The sequence below is a fragment of the Myxine glutinosa genome, chromosome 2 (assembly GCF_964187855.1).
Source record: "Myxine glutinosa chromosome 2, kmMyxGlut1.1, whole genome shotgun sequence".
In the NCBI taxonomy this organism is placed as follows: domain Eukaryota; kingdom Metazoa; phylum Chordata; class Myxini; order Myxiniformes; family Myxinidae; genus Myxine; species Myxine glutinosa.
The window spans coordinates 187,925,731-187,950,866 of record NC_136262.1 but is presented as its reverse complement, the minus strand read 5'-3'; the positions used below and the strand labels follow the sequence as shown (position 1 = coordinate 187,950,866).

The 25,136-nt window shown below is 44.0% G+C and overlaps 1 protein-coding gene across 3 annotated transcripts in view; it reads right to left on the bottom strand.

Moving 5' to 3' along the window:
- Window positions 1-25,136, bottom strand: part of SUGP1 (SURP and G-patch domain containing 1) — an 83,980-nt gene that overhangs the window by 31,369 nt on the left and 27,475 nt on the right. For all 3 annotated transcript variants that reach the window (XM_078772081.1, XM_068106594.2, XM_068106595.2), the window contains 4 exons: window positions 22,652-22,775; window positions 7,354-7,664; window positions 3,316-3,422; window positions 2,261-2,438 (listed from right to left, as the gene is read on the bottom strand). In XM_078772081.1, the coding sequence (XP_078628207.1) occupies window positions 2,261-2,438; window positions 3,316-3,422; window positions 7,354-7,664; window positions 22,652-22,775 (720 nt within the window). The remainder of the gene's footprint in view (window positions 1-2,260; window positions 2,439-3,315; window positions 3,423-7,353; window positions 7,665-22,651; window positions 22,776-25,136) is intronic.

Genomic DNA, 25,136 nt, shown 5'->3' with positions numbered 1-25,136 from the left:
CACAGACATGTACAGGCCAGATTCAGTCAAGTCAGCAGAACGACGGAGGCGAGTTGTGGAGATAAGCTCATCGTAAGCGGTGAAAAAACAAGAAGACCAAAAGACTGGGGAGTTTTCCTAACCAATGATGAAAACAAAGAACAACTGATCAGAATCCTATTGTCCACTTGGAGTGGTGGTGAATTCACAAGCTCACTAAAGGATCGGAGTGTTACCATTGTTGTAGAAGGGAGGGCATACCGTCTAACATCTGATGGGGAAACCACTTCAGTAGAGGAGCTTGTTGGTCTCAAGTCAACTCAGGAAGAAACAGACTTGCGGATCATTCTGTACTGTCTGTACGCTAAGGAAGTCGGGTACAAATGTGTGCGGGTTCGCAGTCCAGACAGCGATATCTTCTTCATCTTGTTGTTCCATGTTAGTCGATTAGAGGGGATCAGAATACTGTTCGAAACAGGGAAAGGCAATTCGAAACGTTGCTTGGACATGAACAAAATCGCAGAATCCGTTTCACCTGTTTTACGATCAGCATTACTTGGCCTTCATGCTTTCAGTGGCTGCGACAGCACGAGTGCTTTCAAGGGGAAAGGGAAAATCAAAGCGATAAAACTTCTCCAAAAGAGTATCAATTTCCAGGAGGCATTCTGTCGAGTTTGGTGAAAGTTGGGAAGTGGACAATGACGTCCAGCACATGCTGGAGGAATTCACTTGTGCACTGTATGGGAAACCAAACGTCAAAACTGTAAATGAACTGAGGTACCTTCTACTACAGGCTAAGTGTGCCACTGGAGGCACCCTGGATCCCAAGAAGTCGTTCGACATGGGTTCCTTGCCCCCATGCAAAAGCTGTCTGCAACAGCATGCCGAACGTGCGAATTATCAAGTTGCCATATGGAGGCGAGCTCACATCCCAAATCCTGATATGCCGAATCCAATTCATGGACATGGATGGGTAGACGAAAGTGGGACCCTGCAGCCAAAATGGACAGATCATGACATTTTGCCAACCAAACTGGTGGATATCCTTGAACAGAAACTGGAGAGTGAGAACAGTAATGATGAGGAGGAGGATGGAGATGATAACAATGACCAAGGCGATGAAATGTCATCTTCAAGTGAAGAGAGCGGAAGTGAGAGCGACAATGATTAAGTTCTGTCATTAAACTGAAGTGAAGTTGGTTGAACCACAATCAATGTCACATCTTACAGGTTAGCTTTTATTTGGGGCATATAATTCACTCGGGGAATGGTGTAACTTGGATCTGAATGGTGACATAATTTCTTAAATAACTGTAATAATTTTTTGGGTTGGTTTTGTGATTATTGCGAACTGGCAAATGACTTTCCTTGAAAGAAAATTATGCACCCAGTTGACCTTTGACCTTGATAATCTGACCTTGAATGTCAGATTATAGCCAGTTTTGGAATATTATGTTATGATACCACCTTTGAACCCATTTAGCAAATCTTTGTCATCAAAACCAAGTATTGATGCTTTGGAGGTTGAAAGAACAAATTTTGGTCATTTTTCGAATTCGTCCTCTAAATTCAAACGACCGCCAACCAGTCAATACTTGGAATTTTTCGAAGCTGTTTTTTCCATAAACTGTCTTGATATATGTACTATCAAAAAGGCATAATAAAACATTCCTTTACCAATTTCTTGCCTACCTCAGGTCATTTTTAACTTTCAAGGTCATGGATTTTGGGCAACCCCCAAATTACGTCATAGTTTGACCTCTGGTGACCTCATTAGCATATAACACATATCATTGTAAAGAGTGTCCCAGGACAAACATTTTGAGGGGTCATATGCAACCATAGGATGACTCGGTAAAAAGTTATGGCCATTTGAATTTCGCCTACCCCTAATTTTCGGAAATCACCGACACAGGGGGGTAACATCAGAATATGCGTGGGAGGTACCTTGGGAATGAGTTTTTTTTCTGTTAACATGGTTTTTCCTAACCCCTAGCGTGGGGGGTACATGGACATACCCGGGAAGTTAAGTTGTGGGGGGGGGGGGGGGTGCATGTAAACCCTAGTCAGCCCACGGACTATTTGTGCTTGGTTGCCAAAATGATGTCCTTCATTTCAAGGTAAAATCAACAAATAGAGCCAAATAAGGATAACTAACTAACTAACTAACTAACTAAACGATATTCAGACTTCTTACATTTCATGTACATTGCTGATTGGACATCGTTGCTAAAAAAAGAAAAACCCCAAACATGGCTTTGCTGGGGATTACTTCTCCCACCTCTGGTTTTCTCCATCTCCAGATGGCGTAGCCTGTGCTCCCAAGTCCCCATATGTGGGTCCAATTCCTCATCACTGTCATATCCATGCTGGTGCTTGGCTGCTTCCTTCTCCCACAAAATCTGGATCTCAGCCATAGCCCGTTTGTGAGCCATTATCATGTTGTACATCTGCTGCATCTGTCAACAGCCACACAGCCTTTATGAAGTTCTCTCTATTAGGCACAATAAGAAAAACAAAACAAGCTGTTGAGAAGCGTTCGTCGTTACACGACAACCCACTGTTGGTTGCAAAAATTATAGCTAATGCTTTGTAATGTTGTGCTGTGCTTCAGCCATAGACCAGATCGACAGCAACTTCTACGATCACATTGAGTATTGAAAGAACCCCGTTTAAATTATGCACACCAAGGCAACTCTCTGAGAAGGAGCACTCGGCCTTAGCAGTCAATCCCTTCAGAAGGATGGTGCGATATGTGATATCAGGCCATCTGTTGGAGCAACATTAACATGTAATAGGAGCACATTGCCATTGAGATATCCCATCAGCCAGCTCATGACATTTGCCAAATACCAGACAGATTTCAAGCCATGACAAACATACAGCAAGTCTGGCGTTTCCAAACAAAACTGGAAGAAATGTGGAAATCAGATGATGAGTCAAATGGCATGAAGACACAAATTACAGATGACCCATTGGAATTTACTAAGATGTACAATGTACCCACCCAGTAACTTAGCGTTTGTGGGGAATGCAAGCGGTGAGGTTTGTTGGCGGTCCCAGAATAGGGGGACAGAGTGCTAAAACAGTAGACAACGGCAATGAAGCTAACACACAAGAAGCTTAAAATGTCTACAAATGCTAAAGGGGCATCAAATATATTTTATGCCATTAAATTATTTTAAACCTGCAACTCGATACAAGGAAGGGAAGCGGCCATCAAACCAACTCACCTCAAAAGGTCACCGCATCAAAGGGTCAAATTGGAGGATGAAGATGATTATCAAAGTGAACAGATCAGGAAACTATGCAAACATTATATGCACCAACACCAACCTCCTGTTGTTCTTTCAGTTGCTTCTTTTGATCCTCAGAAAGCTCAGTGACTCCAACAAGTCCAGCTGGTTTCCCTTTGCTGTAGCCGAGATCGTGTAGGTTTAGGGCTGATGCAAAGTTACAAAAAGCAAGTTATTGGTTTTCTTGCAAAGATACGGTGTAAGCAATGTGACATCGACCTTCCCTCCCTCCCACAAGTATTTTGCTGAAGCAGTCATAGCTGCGCCAATCTTAAACTACTCGGGGTTATTAAACTTTGGTTCGCTCCTTTCATTGTGCAACTTCCGACTTTGCACTCATTTATTGGCCAACCTGTATTGACAGTCAGCTTTACCTTGTGAATTGTTCCATAAACTGAGGTGAAAATCTTGGATGTAAATATTATTGTACATTTGCAATGAATTCTAACAAGGAGTAAAAGCAGAACATGTGAGCAAAATATTCAATTTTTTGGCCACAACTTTACTCTAAGTACAAGACCAAGTCGGTGCATTGCTTCGACATAACAGGGAATAATTGGACATTTCTCACAAAAACGGGAGCTTCCTCGAGACTGTCATGATGTAAAGGCATTTTCTTGTTGAAACAAATGAATGTGGAATCGAATTGGATGACCAAAAACAATTAATCACTGACATCAACAATGCCGACATAATCCCGTTTAACAAAAAAACCCTGGAAATGAATCGTTTCATAATCTACATCAAGATAAACAGGTAAATAAGAAAACAAGAAGACGTCGTGCAGAGCACGATACTTGCAAAATCTACCCCTCCCCCCAAAAAAGGTTGCCCTGGATACAAGTTGTCCATTTCATTATGATTAAAATTGACGATCTTAATTAAAGCTCGGGTCAATCGGAAAAAAATTGATGATATTTCAGATGAAAATTGATGATTTTAGAAGTTTGACCTTTTTTTTGTATACAAGATCGAGGCTCATGTAAGAGATAACATTCATCACAAAAAAAAGTAAAACCGACACACAAAACATAATAAAGGGAGCGGGAGACAAGATGGGGAGTGAGAGGGAAGCACACAAGTACAACAGCTGAGAACAGGGACATCAGGAGATCTGTGGGAAGGACAGGGCTTAGGGGGAGGAGGCATGGGAAGGTATAAAATTGCAAAAGAGGTATAAAACACATGGACACTGCTAGGACTTCCAGGAAAGTAGTTGGTATTTCAAAAAAGTGTATCTGGGGTGAATTAACTGGGGTAGAAAAGATCAAGGTTTTGGATGAGGGGAAGATAAGAGATGGTGGTGAACAGCTGTTTTAAAGACCTGGAGGGAGGAGTGGGATTGAAGAGAGTGAGGTAGTTTGTTCCAGAGGCGGGAGTAAAGAGGAATGAAAGAGTGAAGGTGAGCAGGGAGTCTTGATTTTGGCAATTTCACTCGAAGAAGGTTGCTGGCAGATATTGTGCGACCTGTAGGAATATTTGGGGGACAGAGCACAGATAGAGCTGGGGGAGCTAGGGTGGATAGGAGTCGGTAGGAGTCGGTAGAATGCAGAAAGACCACCTACCTGCCTGCGGTGACTAGGTGAAAGGCCCTCACAATCAGCTTCATCGCGGGAGATTCCAATGATTCTGAAAGCTTTGGTTTCAACAGCGTGAAGCCGAGCTAGGTGTGAGGCAGGAGCAGCAGCCCAGAGGGGAGAGCAGTATTCTATTGAGCTCGGATGAAAGCCTTGTATGTGGTGAGGAGCTCAGGTGTGCCAAGGAAGGACCTTAAAAATAGTTGGTTTCCCAATTCAGTGAATCAATATGCAAAGCAAATGATGTTTAACTATCAAGTTAATCGGATGAAAATTGATGATTTTTCAGATGAAAATTGATGATTTTGGGAGTTTGACCTTGGATTTGACCTTTTAACCTCAAAAATAGTTGTTTCCCCAATTTCGTGACTCGATATGCAAATGCTGTTCAATTTTCAGGTCAATCGGATAAAAAATGACAATTTTAGAAATTTGGCCTGAAGATGACCTTTGAACTTTGATCTCAAAATCAATAGGTTTCTTCCTTATGACCAACTCTATCATCTGGCGAAGTTTTGTGAAGATAGGTTTAAAATTGTGACCTGTAGGTGATTGACAATCAGAGAGAATAACGCACAATACCAACCAATATACTTGAAAAATGTTCGATTTTGCAATTTAAAAAAATAATAAAAAAATCGCATAATATTTTTTCTCGCTTTTATTCATATAATCCCAGTTTAATGACGTAATAGTGGTCGAATCTCGACCCAGCTATAAACTGTCATCCCGGTGTTTCACAGGCAGGGTGATTCATCAATGTGTGTGCCGTCAATCGTCCCTTTGATTGACGTTAAACTGGTCGTCCCAACTACCGGCATTAGTTGGGCGTTAAAGATCCCATGGTGTCCTTCACAAAGAGTAGACGAGCTATGGCCAGCACCATGAACAAATTCACATTCTTGCTGTAATTTACAGGGGGCAGTGTATCAGCAGCACAGCAGTGCTCCTAGCAATGATGCAACCAGCAGCATACAAAATGAATGAATGAATCCCAAGCTGATGTACAAAATGAGTCCCTGAGAAGAAAATAGGCTGTCCCACACCCATGGCCAAATTGTGATAAGTGCACCAAAGTAATCTTTCAAAGTCGGTACACTTTTGGTTTTAATGGTAGTTTTCAACTCGAAAGTAGAATTTGATGTGAATACGTCAATGGACATGCCTCTGCCCATGTTAGATGTAAACCCACTGTTACGTTTAATCTCAATTAATGTCCCTTCAGAGACAGTGAGAGCAGAGAGAGAGAGAGAGAGAGAACGAGAGAAGTAGAAGAGAGACACATCAGATCCTTCTAACTCAGGTTATAGTCTGCAAAATGATTTTTAAAGGGTGCATGACTGTTGACCTTTGACCTGTTGAATCTAAAATTGAATCAGTTCATATTTGATTTACAGTCAATAAGTGTCAAGTATGGTTAAAATCTCTTGAGCGGTTCATTACTTACTGCAGTAACACAGATTTTCAATTAAAGGGCACTTGTCCTTAGGTCTTTGACCTATTGAACCCAAAATGTAATCAGTTCATCTTTGTATTGCAGTCCATAGTTATGCCAAGTTTGGTGAAAATCCCTTTAGTGGCGCACAAGCTATCACGATAACAAAAATGTGCTCCTTTCAGTTAAAGGTCACATGACTCTTGACCTTTGCCACAAAATGGTATCAGTTTATCTTTGTAGATACCTGTACCAACGTTGATCAAAATCCTTCATCAGTACATACCTGCACCAAGTTTGGTCAAAATCCCTTTTGTGGTTCACAGGTTATCACGGTAAATAAAATCTGCTACATTCTGCAAAAGATCACATGACCTTTCAGGTTTGTGCTGACCTTTGTTCAATGTTCAAAAGGGGAACATGAACACCTTTTTCTCCGAACTTGCATCCTGTTGGCAAGCCCTATGTACTTAGCATCGGCTCCAGCATCTTTGCGAGAAAGTGTCCAACAATTAACAAATTGTAACTTGAAGATAAGTTAACCAACTCCATGCAGTGAGGCCCAATACTGCACATTCATGCCTTGATCAAAGAACACTTATTCATTTGCAGACAATCCAAAGTGGGGAGTATATTCAATAAGGAGAAACCACAGAACCAAGAACCACTGATGTTCCCCATTGGGTTGGCAGGTGTCATGGTCTTGTACAATGGTTCCTGTTGATTAAAAAAAAAAGAACTACAGAAATATTTTTCCTTGGGTAAAGGTAATGTTCATTGTAAGGCACACATCATGCTGTTCCGATATTGGTGTTGTGGAGTTAATGTAGCTACCTACATCCTTGAATCTAGGACCATCAGCAAACCTTCGTTAACTCACATTAGTCATGCGAAAAACTTAAATGAAAGAATTAGTTGTGAGACTTCGTTTTAAGAATTCTCTCAAGAAAAAAAGAAGAAGCTAAAAGCATTACAATTACATCCGTACCTTGCAATCCATTCATCATAATAAGCATCATTACAATTCCTACCATAGGATTCATGTGAGCTCTTGAGATTAGCACACCTGGGGTCTGCACATTGCTGTTGTCTTGGTAGGGATTTACTGGGCCGTGGATGAGTATGGGGGAAGGCAAAGGTGTTATTTCGCTCTCGGGTGCCCATCGGCTTTTCCTCTTCCGTTTGAGACTTTCGTATGTGGTTGAGGAAGTTTCCTGGCTTTGGGTGAAGGGCCCAAGGAAGGTTGAAGGGAAGGAGGTCCGTGCGGGATTCGTGATGGAATGGACACGTGTTGCTCCATGCTCCTTGCGTGCCAAGTTTTCTTTTACTTTTTGCTGGAAGTACTTGTAGGCTTCGCTGCTTTGATCGTACAAGAACCTGCGAGTGCAAAAGAAAATGTACATCATTCACAATACTACAACGAGAACGGTACTCGTAGAGCACATAGTCTCGCCTCATGCATTCATTCTGAACGCAAATACTATCGTTACCTGAACACACTTCTATTATGGCCCACTGCTATTGTGGCCCATATACCTGGGCAAGACGAACTGGAGAGAGAGTTCATAGAACACCTTATCCCATGCAGTTGAGAAAAAATACAAGTGAAAGGTCTTTCAACTCTTGCTTTACATTTCCGAGCACGATCTATATTTCCTACGAGCCGCTATTTGTCTGAATCTCGATATTCCCCAACGCTGAGAGCTCGAGTGGCAAATTTGATTGGTCGAGACGCCATAAAATGGCAGAATATTTTGGCCAAGTACTGCTAAACTGGAGGTTTTTGGAAGTGCTACAAAAAAGCAATTTGTGTTCTACATTGTTCAAATATATAATTAAGTTTAAATAAAATAAAGGTTTTAAAGACTGTAAAAAAAAAAAAAAAATTTTTTTCGGAAGTTTACCGCCATTGACGCACCGTCTTTTATACCACCTTATTTAACAGGTTAAATGAGTTATTTGTGCCTGGTGTTCCTGTCCTTTATGACGTTCCTAAAACAGTGTTTCCTGTTTGGAATGATTTTCAATTTTGTTTGACTGCCGGACAGGCAGAGTAAAACAATAAATTAAAAAATCGCACCCATGTCTGAAGGAAGCAGTGCAGTTTGTTAGTACGTGTGTAATCCATACAAGTTACTGGATTTCCAGATGCTGACAACTTTAGAATTACCCTTTAGAACCCACTAGAATTACCCTTAAGAATCCTTTATAATTACCCTTTAGAATTACACTTTTGAACCCTTTCAAATTACCCTTTAGAACCGTTTAGAACCATTTAGAATTACACTTTAGAATTACCCTTACGTGAATCGCCTCAGCAAATAGTAAAATTTTTGAGCTGCCCTTGTAGTAAAAGGTATGAGAAACCCCCTTCCCCCCACATGGTGTTCTTCACAAAGAGTATGCGAGCTATCACCGGCTCAATGAACAAATTACAAATTCTTGCCCGAACTACTGCAGGGAAGGCAATGGCAAACCGCCCATTATAAACCTTGCTCAGGAAGCTGCTTTGGCAGCACCGATACTGTGGCACAGACATTCTGTGAAGAGTGTGGTACATCAGAGAGAGAGAGAGAGAAAGAGATACTATCCTTACAGTCCTGGACACAACAACCGAATGGTAATTCATTCACTATCTCAATAATAGAAGGATATGTTACATATTTTTTATGGGAGTTGAGGTATGGGGATTGGTGAAGGATTGTAAGATGAGGAATGACCAAACACAGCGCATACAACTTTTAATAAGACTCGCTCACAAACATCACACCCACTCAACATGTATATCATAATCATAACCCATACAGAACCAAGCTACCTTGCAGTCCTGCAAATGTACACGATTCATCTCGAAGGGGTCAATCCCCTTCCCCACTTCAAGCGTCAAAATTCCTTCCCTCAACCCCACCAGAACTCCTAGGAACCAGAACATAGGAATGCCCCCCACCCTTCCCTTGAACGGGAACTCAAACTCTGACCTCCCCTCCTCACCCTCCCACTCATTAAGGCAAACGGGTATTACCGCATCGAAATAGCGGAATATTTAATGCTTTCCCCAATCCTATCATGCTGTCACCGACTTTACAGAAACTGCGATTTAAACAACTCCCACATGTCATGGCCCGACACGGTCACCTGTCAAATTTCACAGTCCCACGAGATATGCAGAAAGGATATGTGACCATGAGCAGGTTAATTGTGCCAATAAACGACCCAAAACAAACTATCTTCTTCCTGATGTATATATAAATACGTACGCACGCATGCACGCACACACGCACGCACACACGCACACCATTCAAAGTAAACAAGCGTTACGCCTAGGTCCCACGTCGGTGAAGTGATGTGAGTTGACAAAGTGGAAGACGCAAGGCGGCCATCTTGGATTTTGACATGGCGACCCAATTTTCAATAGCGTTCTTCCTTATGCGTAGATACACCCACACACCAGATTAGAAGTTAGTAGTTCATTTATTGGCGCTGAGGAAGCGCCTTTAGCAATTGTCTTCCAGCCAGTGTAACGCTAATTCCTGTCACAGGAATTCGGAGATCATATAAGTGGGCGTGGCAGTTCCTGATTGGTTCGTGTTGGGGAACGCCTTCTCGCTGCCGACGTGACGTAAATTCGCGCACGCGCACTGGTGATTGGCGCTGAGGAAGCGCCTCTAGCGATTGTCTTCCAGCCAGTGTAACGCTAATTCCTGTCACAGGAATTCGGAGATCATATAAGTGGGCGTGGCAGTTCCTGATTGGTTCGTGTTGGGGAACGCCTTCTCGCTGCCGACGTGACATAAATTCGCGCACGCGCACTGGTGAAGCTTACTCGATCTTACTCGATCCCATATTACATGTACTTTCATTGCATACAAATTATACTTCCTCCTAGAAATTCCAAGCCCGAACCTCAGCGCAATCCAAGAGGATTCACTTGTTTTTCAAGATATTGTGCTCACAAGGTTAAGACATATATATGGTGGCGGCCATCTTGGATTTTGACGTGGCGACCCAATTTTCAATAGCGTTCTTCCTTATGCGTAGATACACCCACACACCAGATTAGAAGTTGGTACTTCGCTTATTTTTCAAGATATTCCGCTCACAAGGTTCAGACATACATGGCGGTGGCCATCTTGGATTTTGACGTGGCGACCCAATTTTCAATAGCGTTCTTCCTTATGCGTAGATACACCCACACACCAGATTAGACGTTAGTAGTTCGTTTATTAGTCCCCTACCGGTGTACACCGGAGGGGACTATAGGTTTGCACGCCGTCCCTCCGTCCGTCAGTCCGTCACACAAAGAACAGTTTTCCGGACTTTTTTTCTAAACTCTTAATGCTAATGATTTCAAACTTGGTACATGGTTTCCTCATAAGTTACAGATCAAGTTCGAACTTCACGACGTTTCGATCATTTTTGACAAAGTTATGGCACTTCGTTTATTCTAGAGTTCTCCTCAAGCCGCACCGCGCAACCTCAGCCTCGTCTTGCGAACGTCAAAAGCACGACACAGCGCGCGCTTTAGGGAGGGGCGGAGCCAAGCCGAGCAATATATATACACACATCAATCATTGATCGTGAACCGGAAAATATAATAAATTACAGATATTTAGCGACTCGAAAGGTTCTTTATCAACAACTTATTTTCTCGTGCTTCTGCTGACCTGTCGGCAAGGTGTATAAATCGAAGTCCCGAGTGCGAATCACAGGTGAGCCCATCCTGAGGTAATTAGTGATTGGGAACGATTCAGAACCTGTGGGTAAATAACCCTTGGTAATTTCCCCACCAGTTTTCCGGACGACAGACTGCCGGTAGGGGACATGTATTGCAGCGCAATACTCAGAATGCTTGTTTTTCACGATATTTCGCTTACAAGGTTCAGACATATATATGGTGGCGGCCATCTTGGATGTTGACGTGGTGACCCAATTTTCAATAGGGTTCTTCCATATGCCTTGTTGCACCCACACACAAAATTAGAATTCGGTCCTTCGCTTACGCACACACGCACGCACGGACACACGGATGCACGCACGCACGCACACACGGACAGAGGGGAAAACCATAGTCCCCCTGTCGCTCCGCGGTGCGACGGGGGACAATAACGACCTCAGACAACAACCATTATAATGACACTAGTGGGGTCACCCGTGGGAATCCCACGGGTATGGTGTGTGACATTTGGACATCTTGATTTAGATGCTGCACATTAAATTTTACAAAATGGTTAAAATGGTGTAATGAACACAACTTATTTATTTCATGTAATATGTGACCCCCTCACTCCTCTCCACCCTCACGCCTCTCCAATACCACTCCTCCTCACACTCCTCTCCAGTACCTCCTCACACTCCTCTCCAATACCTCTTCACACTCCTCTCCAACCCCTCACACTCCTCGCCAACCCCTCACACTCCTCGCCAACCCCTCACACTCCTCGCCAACCCCTCACACTCCTCGCCAACCCCTCACACTCCTCGCCAACCCCTCACACTCCTCTCCAACCCCGCACACACCTCTCCAACCATTCACACACCTCTCCAACCATTCACACACCTCTCCAACCATTCACACACCTCTCCAACCATTCACACACCTCTCCAACCATTCACACTCCTCTCCTCTCCCTCACACTCCAATCCCTCACACTCCTCTCCAATCCCTCACACTCCTCTCCAATCCCTCACACTCCTCTCCAATCCCTCACACTCCTCTCCAATCCCTCACACTCCTCTCCAATCCCTCACACTCCTCTCCAATCCCTCACACTCCTCTCCAATCCCTCACACTCCTCTCCAATCCCTCACACTCCTCTCCAATCCCTCACACTCCTCTCCAATCCCTCACACTCCTCTCCAATCCCTCACACTCCTCTCCAATCCCTCACACTCCTCTCCAATCCCTCACACTCCTCTCCAATCCCTCACACTCCTCTCCAATCCCTCACACTCCTCTCCAATCCCTCACACTCCGCTCCAATCCCTCACACTCCTCTCAAAACCCGCACACTCGTCTTCAATTCCTCATACTCCCCTCCAATCGCGCCTCACTCGCCTCTCCAATCGCTCCTCACTCTCCAACCCCTCACTCCTCTCCAACACCTCCTCGCACTCCTCTCCAACACCTCCTCGCACTCCTCTCCAACACCTCCTCGCACTCCTCTCCAACACCTCCTCGCACTCCTCTCCAACAACTCCTCGCACTCCTCTCCAATACCTCCTCGCACACTCCTCTCCAATACCTCGCACACTCCTCTCCAATACCTCCTCGCACTCCTCTCCAATAACTCCTCGCACTCCTCTCCAATAACTCCTCGCACTCCTCTCCAATAACTCCTCGCACTCCTCTCCAATACCTCCTCGCACTCCTCTCCAATACCTCCTCGCACTCCTCTCCAATATCTTCTCACACTCCTCTCCAATACCTCCTCTCCAATACCTCCTCGCACTCCTCTCCAATACCTCCTCGCACTCCTCTCCAATACCTCCTCGCACTCCTCTCCAATACCTCCTCGCACTCCTCTCCAATACCTCCTCGCACTCCTCTCCAATACCTCCTCGCACTCCTCTCCAATACCTCCTCGCACTCCTCTCCAATACCTCCTCGCACTCCTCTCCAATACCTCCTCGCACTCCTCTCCAATACCTCCTCGCACTCCTCTCCAATACCTCCTCGCACTCCTCTCCAATACCTCCTCGCACTCCTCTCCAATACCTCCTCGCACTCCTCTCCAATACCTCCTCGCACTCCTCTCCAATACCTCCTCGCACTCCTCTCCAATACCTCCTCGCACTCCTCTCCAATACCTCCTCGCACTCCTCTCCAATACCTCCTCGCTCTCCTCTCCAATACCTCCTCGCACTCTCCAATAACTCCTCGCATTCCTCTCCAATACCTCCTCGCATTCCTCTCCAATACCTCCTCGCATTCCTCTCCAATACCTCCTCGCACTCCTCTCCAATGCCTCCTCGCACACCTCTCCAATGCCTCCTTGCACTCCTCTCCAATACCTCCTCACACTCCTCTACAACCCCTCACACTCCTCGCCAACCCCTATTGCCAAACCTATTTAAAGTGCATGCGCACATAACTAATAAAAAAAAACGAAGACATATCTCTCGGTAATTTCCTGAAACATATTTTACTTCCGGATAATAATGTTGAATGAAATAAGAAAGAACGAAGATATATATGTCGTTTTTGTGCCGACTCTCATAAAACGTAAAAGTAATATATCTTAACGAAAAGAAAAAGCGAATTTTTAATATACTAGGGCGTGCCCGCATGTACATGCTTGCCCGTACGTGCTTGCCCGTACGTGCGTGCAAAAAAACATGCGTGCAAACAACAACAACAAAAAAAAACTTTGAAACCACGTGGCAGTAACGACCACAGAACCCCCCCCCCCCCCTCTATTTACATGAAATGGTTTGGTCCATTCACAAAGCCAAAGCGAACGGCTTGCGAGTACGGTGACCATACCTTGGGAACCACTTGTCCGATTAATTTCAAACCTTGAAAAGGCACATCCTCGGGTCCCCAGCAATATACCTGGCAAGTTTCAAGTATATCGGACCGGTAGTTGTCGAGAAACAGCGGTCGCATACAGACACACAGAGATTACTGGAATTATAGAGAGATGTCGACATTTTCCCCAACTGTTATTTTAGGCGGTGTATTTTTGTGTATCATCATGGCGCGATTTTTTTAAATATATCTCGGCAATTTCCCGTGCGTGCGTGAATGTTCTCAACTATTTCTGACACCGAGTCTAAAACCATCGATAAAAAGTAAATCAGATGGTGAATTCGATAAAATGGGCGTTTAGTTTACAGGCCTTTGAGAAATCATTTCGTTCTATAAACGGAAACTTTCTTGGGATTCTCTTCCCGTTTTTTTTCAACCGAGTCTAACACTATGTTAGCGACTGTTAAAAATGAAATGATATATCGAATTAGAATTGAAATAAACCTGTGTGAGAGAGAAAGACAGCACGGGCCTAACTAAACAGGCCTCAAAGCTATTCGAGTTAATAAAATGGTGGATATTTGTTTACATGAAGCCTCTCCAAGAATGGGTGGAGCTACTCTGCAAACGGACTAAGCCACACACCCGGACAGACGCCCAACAGAATCACCGTAGCCTATTATAATATAGATGGGTTTAAGGGCTGCATGAGAGAATACCACAGTTATTTGGTCGGCATACAAGTTAACAGACCACTGTCTGAATTGCTAAGGCCAATCTTCACAAAGCCCGTGACACCGATATGCTATAAAATCCCTTTAACTGTCGCATTGGTTATTTTACAATGAAGGGACAACTTATACAGAGGGAATAGCGATCATGAATATGAAAGCTCAGAAGGTGTCTTTGACTTAGTAAAGCAGTAATATAAACACCAAGATGGTGACTGCATGATTTTTTTCTTTCCAATTATAAATTGTGGGTGGAGTCAGGCTAGAACAGAATGACATGACATGACATGACATGACATGACATGACATGACAATTGTCTGAGGAGGTCAGACACAAGATTGTAGCAAAGCATGGACAATTGTAGCAAAACATGGAGCAGGCTACAAGTCCATCTCCAGAGACCTTGATGTTTCTGTGTCCACCATACGCAATGTTATCAGGAATTTTAAGGCCCATGGCACTGTAGCCAACCTCACTGAATGTGGCCGCAAGAGAAAACGTGATCTAAGATTGCAGCCAAGGATTGTTCTAATGGTGGAGAAAGCCCCTCGATCAACTGCTAAACAGATTCAAGCTGACCTTCAGACCCAAGGTACGACAGTTTCAACTCTCACCATCCGTTGCCAACTCAATGAAAGGCGGTTCTATGGTAGGAGACCCAGGGGACCCCACTGCTGAGAGAGACATAAGAAAGCCCGACTGGAGTTTGCCAAAATACACCTGAACAAGCCAAAATCCGTGTGGGAGCCTTCAAAGAAAAGAACACCTTCCCTACAGTCAAACATGGAAGAGGTTCAGTGATGTTTTGTGGATGCTGTGCTGCCTCTGGAACAGGGTGCCTTGAATGTGTGCATGGCATCATGCAATCAGGAGATTACCAAGGCAATTTTGGCGCGCAATGTTCAACCCAGTGTCAGAAAGCTGCGTCTCCGTCGAAGGTCATGGGTCTTGTAGCAGGACAATCACCCCAAACACACTTCAAAAAGCACCCAGGATTGGTTCAAGAGAAAACGCCTGACTGTTCTGAAGTGGCCAGAAATGAGTCCTGACCTAAATTCTATTGAACACCTGTGGGGAGATCTGAAAACAGCAGTTGGGAGAAGGCACCTTTCAAATCTGGGAGAACTGGAGCAGTTTGCACAAGAAGAGTGGGCCAAACTGCCAGTAGAGAGGTGTAGGAAGCTCATTCATGGCTATAGGAAGCGCTTGACTGTATTTACTTTGTCCAAAGGCTGTGCTATCAAATATTAAGTCTAGGGTGTCAATAATTTTGTCAATGCCATTTATTTTTATTTTCAGATTTAAAAGGATATATTAAATTCTGAATCAAAAACAAAGGTTCTGCAATATTAACAGTGAAATAAAGAATTGTGGAGACCAAATACTTTTGTCAATTTCAACTTATTTTTGGAGAAAATTGTGAGTTATTTGAAAAAAGTGCAAAGGTGCCAATATTTTTGCCACGAGGGTATATGGCACTATAATTGTTTGTGCGATCTGGTTCTGTAATTTCTCTTACTGGTTCTAAATTTCTTTAAAAGGGTAAATATATACATGCGTTGTTAAATTCGCGCTTCTCTGTTCTAACGCTAAATGCACGAACACTTACGCCTTATACTGACGTTCCGCAAATTGGGTCGCGAAGAATTTTCAATGCGTCGCACGATCGTTTCAGAAATCGCGGGGAAAAAAAAACAAACTTTATCGACGATTTACTTCTCCCAACTGAACAGAACAGAGATCAAACGAACGCCGACACAAACTTTATAGTGTGGACTCTTCTACCGCGCTGTACCGATGTAGCATGATGTACCGCGCGTGCATCCGGTCTGTCAGATCATACGTTTAGTTTCCGACACGCGAATGCCCATTGCTTTTCATTCGAAAGATTGAGCTGTGAGCGTAAGGTACTCGCCATGGCTAGAAAGTATCAGCCTGTGTTCCTGAACTATGGGTTCACCTTGAATATCGATAAGCACAATGTTCATCGACCACAGTGTGTGATATGCCTTGACGTGTTGGCCAACGAGTCCCTCAGGCCCCAAAAGCGGAAACGGCACCTCGAGAAGAAACATGTAGATCATGTCAACAAGTCGCGGGAGTTTTTTCTCCGGAAAGAACACGAGATGAACAACAGCAAGTCAGTAATGAGTTTGGCTGTTTTTCCGTTGAAGGGACTGACCAAAGCCAGCTACCTGGTGGCGGAGAAGATAGCCAAAGAAAAGAAACCGTACACTATTGCGGGAAAGTTTTTTTTTTTTCGTAAAAGTATTTCACTGCATTGGCGGTTTGTAGGTTCATAAAGTAATACATGGCGCTGTAAGTACAGTTAAATCTAGTTTGTCATTTCGTCTTTAGAATATTGATGTGTCAGGTTCTTGCTAACTATTACTCATGCCAGGTATACGTTGGTATATCACAACATCGTAAGTTTTATTGTTTGTTGCAATACAGCCATTCTTAAACTTTGCCTCTTTTTTAAAAGTACGTACGGCAATCACATCGTACATATTGAATTTTTATAATGCCTTGCTTGGAACAAAATCAAGATTAATCATAAAGTGAAAGAAATGTTCATGTCTTATTTTATTTATCTTGTATTGCAGAGCAACTCATCCTGCCATGCGCCAAGGCGATATGCAGAGAAGTGCTTGGAGAGACGGCGGCTTCCAAGATAAGCACCATTCCGCTTTCTGCCGACACGATTCGCCGACGGATAATAGACATGGGCAAAGACATCGAGCACCAGCTGTACGCAGACCTAGAGGCCAACAAGTTTGTCATCCAGTTGGATGAGTCAATGGACATCGCACAGAAGGCGTTGATCCTAATCTTTGTTCGTTATCGGCATGGCGATGATTTTATGGAGGATCTTCTGGCATGTGACGAGCTACAGACCAGGACCACGGCCGCAGAAATATTCGCAGTCGTCAACAAACACATCACATTGCATAGCCTCAGGTGGGAAGACTGTGTTGGCGTTTGTACCGATGGTGCGGCATCGATGGCAGGTCGGCGCAGCGGTGTCATTAAGCTCATCCAAGATGTGGCACCATAGGCAAGCTGGACCCACTGCTTCCTCCACCGCGAGGCATTAGCGGCGAAAGAGATGTCACCTGGACTTGCCGAAGTAATGGACATTGCAGTGAAAACAATCAACCATCTCAGGAAGAGCGCCCTACATTCGAGGTTGTTTGCAGAGCTGTATAAGGAGCAAGATGCAGAATACACCACGGTGCTGTATTTTGCAGCTGTTGGCTGGCTCTCCAGAGGAGATGCTTTGGCAAGATTGTATGAACTTCGCGACCAGGTCCTCGCATTCTTGGAGGTGGCTAGGTCAGACCTGGCAGTCTACTACAAAAACAACAAATGAATCGCAACATTGGCATACATGGCCGACATCTTCAACTTGTTGAACAATCTGAACATATGGTTCCAGGGCAAAACGAACAAGCAGGCGAAATCCGGGTTCGTAATGTATGACACGATAGCAGCGTTCAAGTCAAAGCTGGATCTATGGAATAGAAGAGTACAGACCAATGATGAATTTGAGACGTTCGAAAACCTGGATGATCTGCTCAGCAAGAGTGTTGAGGAACGTGTGGACATTAAGGATGTCATCGTCGAACATCTGGTGAACCTGCGCAAACGATTTGACGAATACTTCCCTGTTGATCCACGCGTGAAGAAGTGGATCCGAGACCCTTATTCAGTCGACGTTCAGCAGTGCTGCAACTTCCAACAGATTGAAAGAGGACTTGATCGACATCGTGTCCGACGGTACACTTGAGACACTGTTCAGGAAGGACACTTTGGTAAAGTTTTGGCTGCCAGTGTCTCATGAGTACCTAGAGATTGCACATCTCGCGGTAAAGTTCCTGATGCCATTCACGACGACGTGGATGTGTGAGGTAGGTTTCTCAACTGTGACATATCTGAAGTCCAAGCATCGAAACAAACTGGAGACAGTGGCCCTGTGTGCCAACCTGAGAATCGCATTGTTGCCGCTTCAAAGCCGAATCGATGATCTCGTAGCCAATATGCAAAATCAACCATCGCACTGATGTGGATAATCCACATCTACAATGTTGCTAACGGAACATTTGAATTAGGCTTGTAAGTTTCACTTTCGGGTTTAATCAGTGAAAGTTGTTTATTTAATGTTGTTGATGATAACGGAACATTGAACGTGGATATAAGTTCAGATGCATATGGAGTTTTTTCAGTAAAAGTTATTCTTGTTTTGTTTATCAGTTCATGTTACATTTTAAGTTCATCATCTATTCACGATGAAGATTAAAATAAAGTTCAAACACCTTATCTTGGCGTGTCACTTTAATAATGAAAGTTTTATTCTATTTCACAAAAGATACACCGCCAATGAATGTTGTGAGATTCATCTTCATCATCTTCATCATCATCTTCATCATTAAATCTTCATCTGGATTCATCGTCGGGGTGGATTCATCTCTTCCAAAGCTACTAACAAGGCAGGGAGTTTACGCCTGATTGGCTGACAATAATATCAAGTGGGCGGTGTCTGTGATCGAAGTCGCTGCTCATTCTCAAGGGGGGCGTCGTCTCTCGCTCTCTCTCTCATGGTCGTGGAGATCCATAAAAAATAACAACAAAATAAGGACAGTATTTGGTATGATTGTCGTCACTTTGCTTTATTGTTCAATTACGAATTGTACTGCTTTACAAAGATGATGAACCGAACCCTTACCGAGATATTAACGTCATAAGCAATCGATATTTCCGTGACGGTTTGTGGGGTGGGGGCGGGGGTTGGGGGGTTCGATGGGTCGCGACTGGATGCCTGGGTTTTTTATTGGGTCCTGGGCTAAAAAGGTTGCGGAACGCAGCCTTATACTGTATCTGAGTTAACCTCCTCCCCCTCCCCCCCCAACCCCCATTGAAGTCCTCAAACCCCCCCACTCCCAAATCCATGTCCTCAATCCCTCCTCCTAACCCATGTTGTCTACATCCTCCCTAAAGCCTCAATCCCCTCTCGAACATCTACTCCTTCGCTGCCCCCACACAAACTCTGTCCTCCACTTCCCCTTTATTTTTCAAGTCCTCAACTCCCCGCCCCCCAAACCCAGAGTCTGCAACTCCACCTTCCAACCCCAAGTCCTCAAAACCACAACCACAAGTCCACAACCCCTGAAAGCCTCCCTCACAACTCTGCTCCTCCGCCCCTCCCCCCCCCTTCCCCATCCCCCACCACACTGACACTCTGTCCTTCCCTCACGTTTTCTTCAAGTCCTCAACTCCATCCCACCAAACCCCAAGTCCTCAACCCCCTTCCAACCTCAATCCCCTCTCTGACCCCCCCAACCCCACCCCAACTCTCTATCCTCGCCTCCACCTTCTTTTTTTTTCCAAGTCCTCAACCCCCCTATTCCCCTACTCACCAAACCCTAGGTCCACCAGCCCCCCTCCAAACCACAAGTCCTCAGCCCCTCTTCCCAATCCCAAGTCCTCAACTCACCCCTTCAAACCCTTTGTCCTCCCCTCCCCCTTCTTCCCGTTCTTAACGTTACAGAAAAGTACAGAGGGCTCTTTGATGCCGCAGTGCGTCATTTGGCCCATCATGGCTGCGTTGTTCCTGTACCCATTCGTTAAGAACAATGTTAAAAGTAAATAATGACTGACAACGTTAAATTCACAATCTCTTCCACCTTCTTTCCTGTTCTTAACATTCTTGTTCCCATTTGTTAAGAACAATATTAAAAGTAAATAAAAAAACATTTTAAAATCACAATTTCGCAAGATTATTCTTCAGTAAAAATAGCGGTTAAGTAAGCTCAATGAAAAAAACAACAACAACATTTCAGGTCATTTGGAATGAAAAATTAAATATACAACCGAAACTCCTCGGCCAAAGCCTTTTAATAATGAATTGGGTTTTATAGTCCCGGGTCAAGTAGTTCAAGAGAAAATCGTGGACAGACAAACACACAGAACAAGATGTCGCACGATACTTGTAACATCCAAATAAATAATTGTTGCCATGGAAACAGCAATTTGGCAATTTCAAAAAGTTGACCTATCAAGTGTTTTACATGATTGAAAGTTATGCATTACAAATTTTGAGGACACATTTTTTCCATTTGTAGCCTATAATAAGTCCTGGTCCTATAATTTATCCTGGTGTTGGGCTAGCGGCTAGGGTGCCGGCTTAGGATCCTAGGATCCTGGGTTCGAATCCCAGTCGATCGCTGAATTAACGCCAGGGGGGTTGACTCAGCCTGTCATCCTTCCGAGGTCGGCTAATTGAGTACCAGTTCACTGGTAATTCCCTGTTTGTCGTTAAAGGCGGCAAAAAGGGTTGGCGTCAGGAAGGGCATCCGGCCGTAAAACATTGCTTCAAAAAGGGGACCAAAAAACAACAACAACCACCACGGTTCCCGAAAAAGGCCAACCCCCGCTTTGCGGGGGAAAATGGCCTCTAAAGGTGGTTATTTTTTAAATATATATATTGGCAGGTAGGTGGTCTTTCTGTCTTCTACCGACTCCTCTCCGGCCTTGCTCCCCCAGCTCTCTCTGTGCTCTGTCCCCCAAATATTCCTACAGGTCGCACAAGATCTGCCAGCCACCCTCTGATGGTTAAACTGCCGAAATCTCGGCTCTCTGCTCACCTTCACTCTTTCATTCCTCTTTTCTCCCGCCTTTGGAACAAACTCCCACACTCACTTCAATCACACTCCTCCCTCCAGGTCTTTAAAACAGCTGTTCACCACCATCTCTTATCTTCCCCCATCCAAAACCTTGATCTTTTCTACCCCCACGAATTCACCCCAGATCCACCTTGTTTGAAATTCCAACTTCTTTCCTGGAAGTCCTGGCAGTGTCCATATGTTTTATACCTCTCCCACCCCCCCCCCCTTCCCATGCCTCCCCCCCAAAGCCCTCTCCCTCCCACAGTTCTCTCGATGTTTCGCATTGGTCTTGACCTTTGACTAATTTTGAACAGATTTTACTCACATGTACTACACGTGAGACATGCTGAATGTGTGCTGAATGGAGAAGGTGGATCAGACTCGGCAACGGTTGCTAGAGTGAGATGTGCATGGAAGAAGTTTCGGGAACTGAGTGGCGTGCTGATGATGAGGGGAGTGTCGTTGAAGCTGAAGGGAAAGGTGTATGCTGCATGTGTGAGAAGTGTTATGATTTATGGGAGCGAGACATGGGTAATGAACGTAGAGCAGCAACGAAGGTTGGAAAGGGTGGAAATGCGAATGGTTCGATGGATGTGCGGAGTATCGTTGAGAGAGAGGAAGACAAATGATGAATTGCGAAAGATTATGGGAATAGAGCCTGTGATTGATGTTGTGAAGAGGAACAGGTTCTCTGGTTTGGTCATGTGTTAAGGAAGGATGAAAGTGACTGGTTGAGAAGAGTGATGGAAATGAATGTAGACGGAAGTAGAGGATGGGGAAGACCGAGAAAGACTTGGCTAAAGATGGTGGAAGAAGAAATGCGGGCAAGGGGGTTAACAAGGAGAGATGCAGAAAATAGGGCAAGATGGAGAAGATCGTCATGGGGACCGCAAGGCTAACCCCCACTCTAGCAGGGAAAATGGCCTTAAAATGCATGTTGTGTTGTTGTTGTACTACACGTGCGTACAAATAAGCCGTTTAAGTTTGTGTAATCATGAGATGCAGATACGTACAATAATCTGTGTAATCGTGAGATGCAGAGCAAGTACGCTGGGTAAAGGAGAAGAGGAAGGAAGTAGAGCAAGTAAAGTGGGAAAAGGACATTGGGCAAAAAATACAAGTTAAGGGGAGAATTTAAGTATGTAATGGTATTCTGAACATATTCAAGCATGGTGTGGAGCAGACGTCTCAGATTCTACCTCGAAAATAAACAACTGATCCTAGATTTGGAAAAGGTGTTAAATTTTCTGCCTTTGTCCTCTGAATGCCACAGTAACAATAAGTGTCCACATGCACACTGCCAATGCTCAAGGTCCATCTTCAGATTGTGCTACACTGATTCTTATCGATTTTACCCTCATTTTACAGATTTTAATGCTACAATTGCTAAAAAGCATCTTAGGTAGATTAACAAAAATATTCAAAAAGATCCACAGGGTGGTTGACAAAATACATTTGCACATTCATTAATAAGCAGATAAACAGGAAAATACACTTACCAGAAAGCTTTGTCATTCCTGTTATTTTCGACAGCAACCTTTTCAAACTCGGGCCCAGCCTCAGCCACAAGCATTGCAAGCTTCTCCACGGCGTTGCATGTATCGCCGTCCTCTGGGGGAGAGACTTTAAGCAGCGTATGAGTACCTGTTCCCCTGGGCCTGCAGAAGCCCACCAGCGCCTAATGATGGCATAGGGAGAGGTAGCAACACAAAGGGGCATTATAACTGTGCGACAGTTTAGGGTGCAGGTCCCCGAGTGGCACGTGCACTGAGACTAAATGTGTGTGGTGCCTTTCAAAAATAATACTGATGTTTAAAGATAAGCTGCAAAATCCACAGCTAAAAATAATTTTTAAAGCAAAACTTTTTTAAGCTACGACCTATGACCATGTAGAAGTAGAAAATTTTGCGCTGAGCAACAAGAAAACATGTTCGCGCGTTTTTAATGTGGTAAAGCAAGCATAAAACACATGACAATCTAAACAATGTTAACCACGTGGAATTCCAGCAAACGCTTACATAAGGAGACGAGAACAGCACTCGGTAGAGCAAGTACCTCTGCAAGGCTAAACCGTTCACGTTTTGTATCCCACCGATAGGCTGGATCTGGATCCGGACTTTAACCAAAATATAATCGCATTGTTCTTGTCAACTACCTAACTCATCGACCAGGTTTTGTCATATCCGTCCACAACTTTTTGAAATATGCTGGGTTCGATATATAGTTTTGGGCCGCATCTCTCAATGGTGTGGTGAAAAATCACTCGAGAGTTAAAAAATAAAAATAAAAACTGAACTCCCATATCCGGATCTTCACCAAAATCTAATCAAATCATCCTCATCACAAAACCAACATGCCCACCAAGTTTCGTCCGAATCCGTCCATAACTCTTTGAGATGTCATGCTACGAGTATATACCGTTTTTGGCCCCATTTCTCAATGGTGAAGAATCGCTTGTGAAATTCTAGTATCCGGATCTTCACCAAAATCTAATAAATTCGTCCTTGTCACACACCCAACCTGTCCACCAATATTTCGTCTGAATCTGTCCATGACTGAGATATCCTGGTCACAGATAGACAAACAGACAGACAAACAGGGGTGAAAATATAACCTTCGGCCCCCTTCGGTGGTGGAGGTAAAAAAAATACCCTGAAGTGTCTGTCATCAGAACTAAAGAGAAATTGACATCAAAAGTTTATTTATTAAAAACGAAGGTTTACAGAAACAATGACACACTGCACAGAACCAATGACACACTGCACAGAACCAATGAAACACCGCACAGAACCAATGAAGCACTGCACAGAACCAATGAAGCACTGCACAGAACCAATGAAGCACTGTACAGAACCCCAATGAAGCACTGCACAGAACCCCAATGAAGCACTGCACAGAACCCCAATGAAGCACTGTACAGAACCAATGAAGCACTGTACAGAACCCCAATGAAGCACTGCACAGAACCAATGAAGCACTGCACAGAACCAATGAAGCACTGTACAGAACCCCAATGAAGCACTGCACAGAACCAATGAAGCACTGTACAGAACCCCAATGAAGCACTGCACAGAACCAATGAAGCACTGTACAGAACCCCAATGAAGCACTGTACAGAACCCCAATGAAGCACTGCACAGAACCCCAATGAAGCACTGTACAGAACCAATGAAGCACTGTACAGAACCCCAATGAAGCACTGCACAGAACCAATGAAGCACTGCACAGAACCAATGAAGCACTGTACAGAACCCCAATGAAGCACTGCACAGAACCAATGAAGCACTGCACAGAACCAATGAAACACCGCACAGAACCAATGAAGCACTGCACAGAACCAATGAAGCACTGTACAGAACCCCAATGAGGCACTATACAGAACCAACGAAGCACTGTACAGAACCAATGCCGCACTGTACAGAACCAGTGAAGCACTGTACATAACCAATGACAGATACGGAAACAAATAACAGATAGGGAACCAATGAAATATGCGGATACCAATAATATATACAGTCATGGCCAAAAATATTGGCACCCTTGCACATATTTCAAATAATGCACCATTTCTTCCAGAAAATTGTTGAAATTAAAAAATCTTTTGGTATCCACGTGTGTATTCCTTTTAGTACAGCGGATAAGCTCTCATATTTTAACAAATTGTGCATTTTTTGAGAAAAGCATGAAATTTCTAGCATAGTTAGTATATACCATAAGGTTTATTTTCAGATGTGGAGGGAAGTCAGATTTGACCTCTGAGGACCGTGAGAGGTCAAATACAAGATGGCCGCCAGTTCCCCAGCGGTAATGTTCAAACGCGCTTAATTTTGGAACCAAACAGCGTAGAAAAACATTTAAGGTATAATTTCCAACTAAATTGGGGATGGCCATTCATTTGGTGATACTTTTGAGATCGTCAGAATTGAAGGAAATGCATTTAGGTCAAGGTCAAGGTCAAAACTGACCAAAAAATAAGGTCAAGAA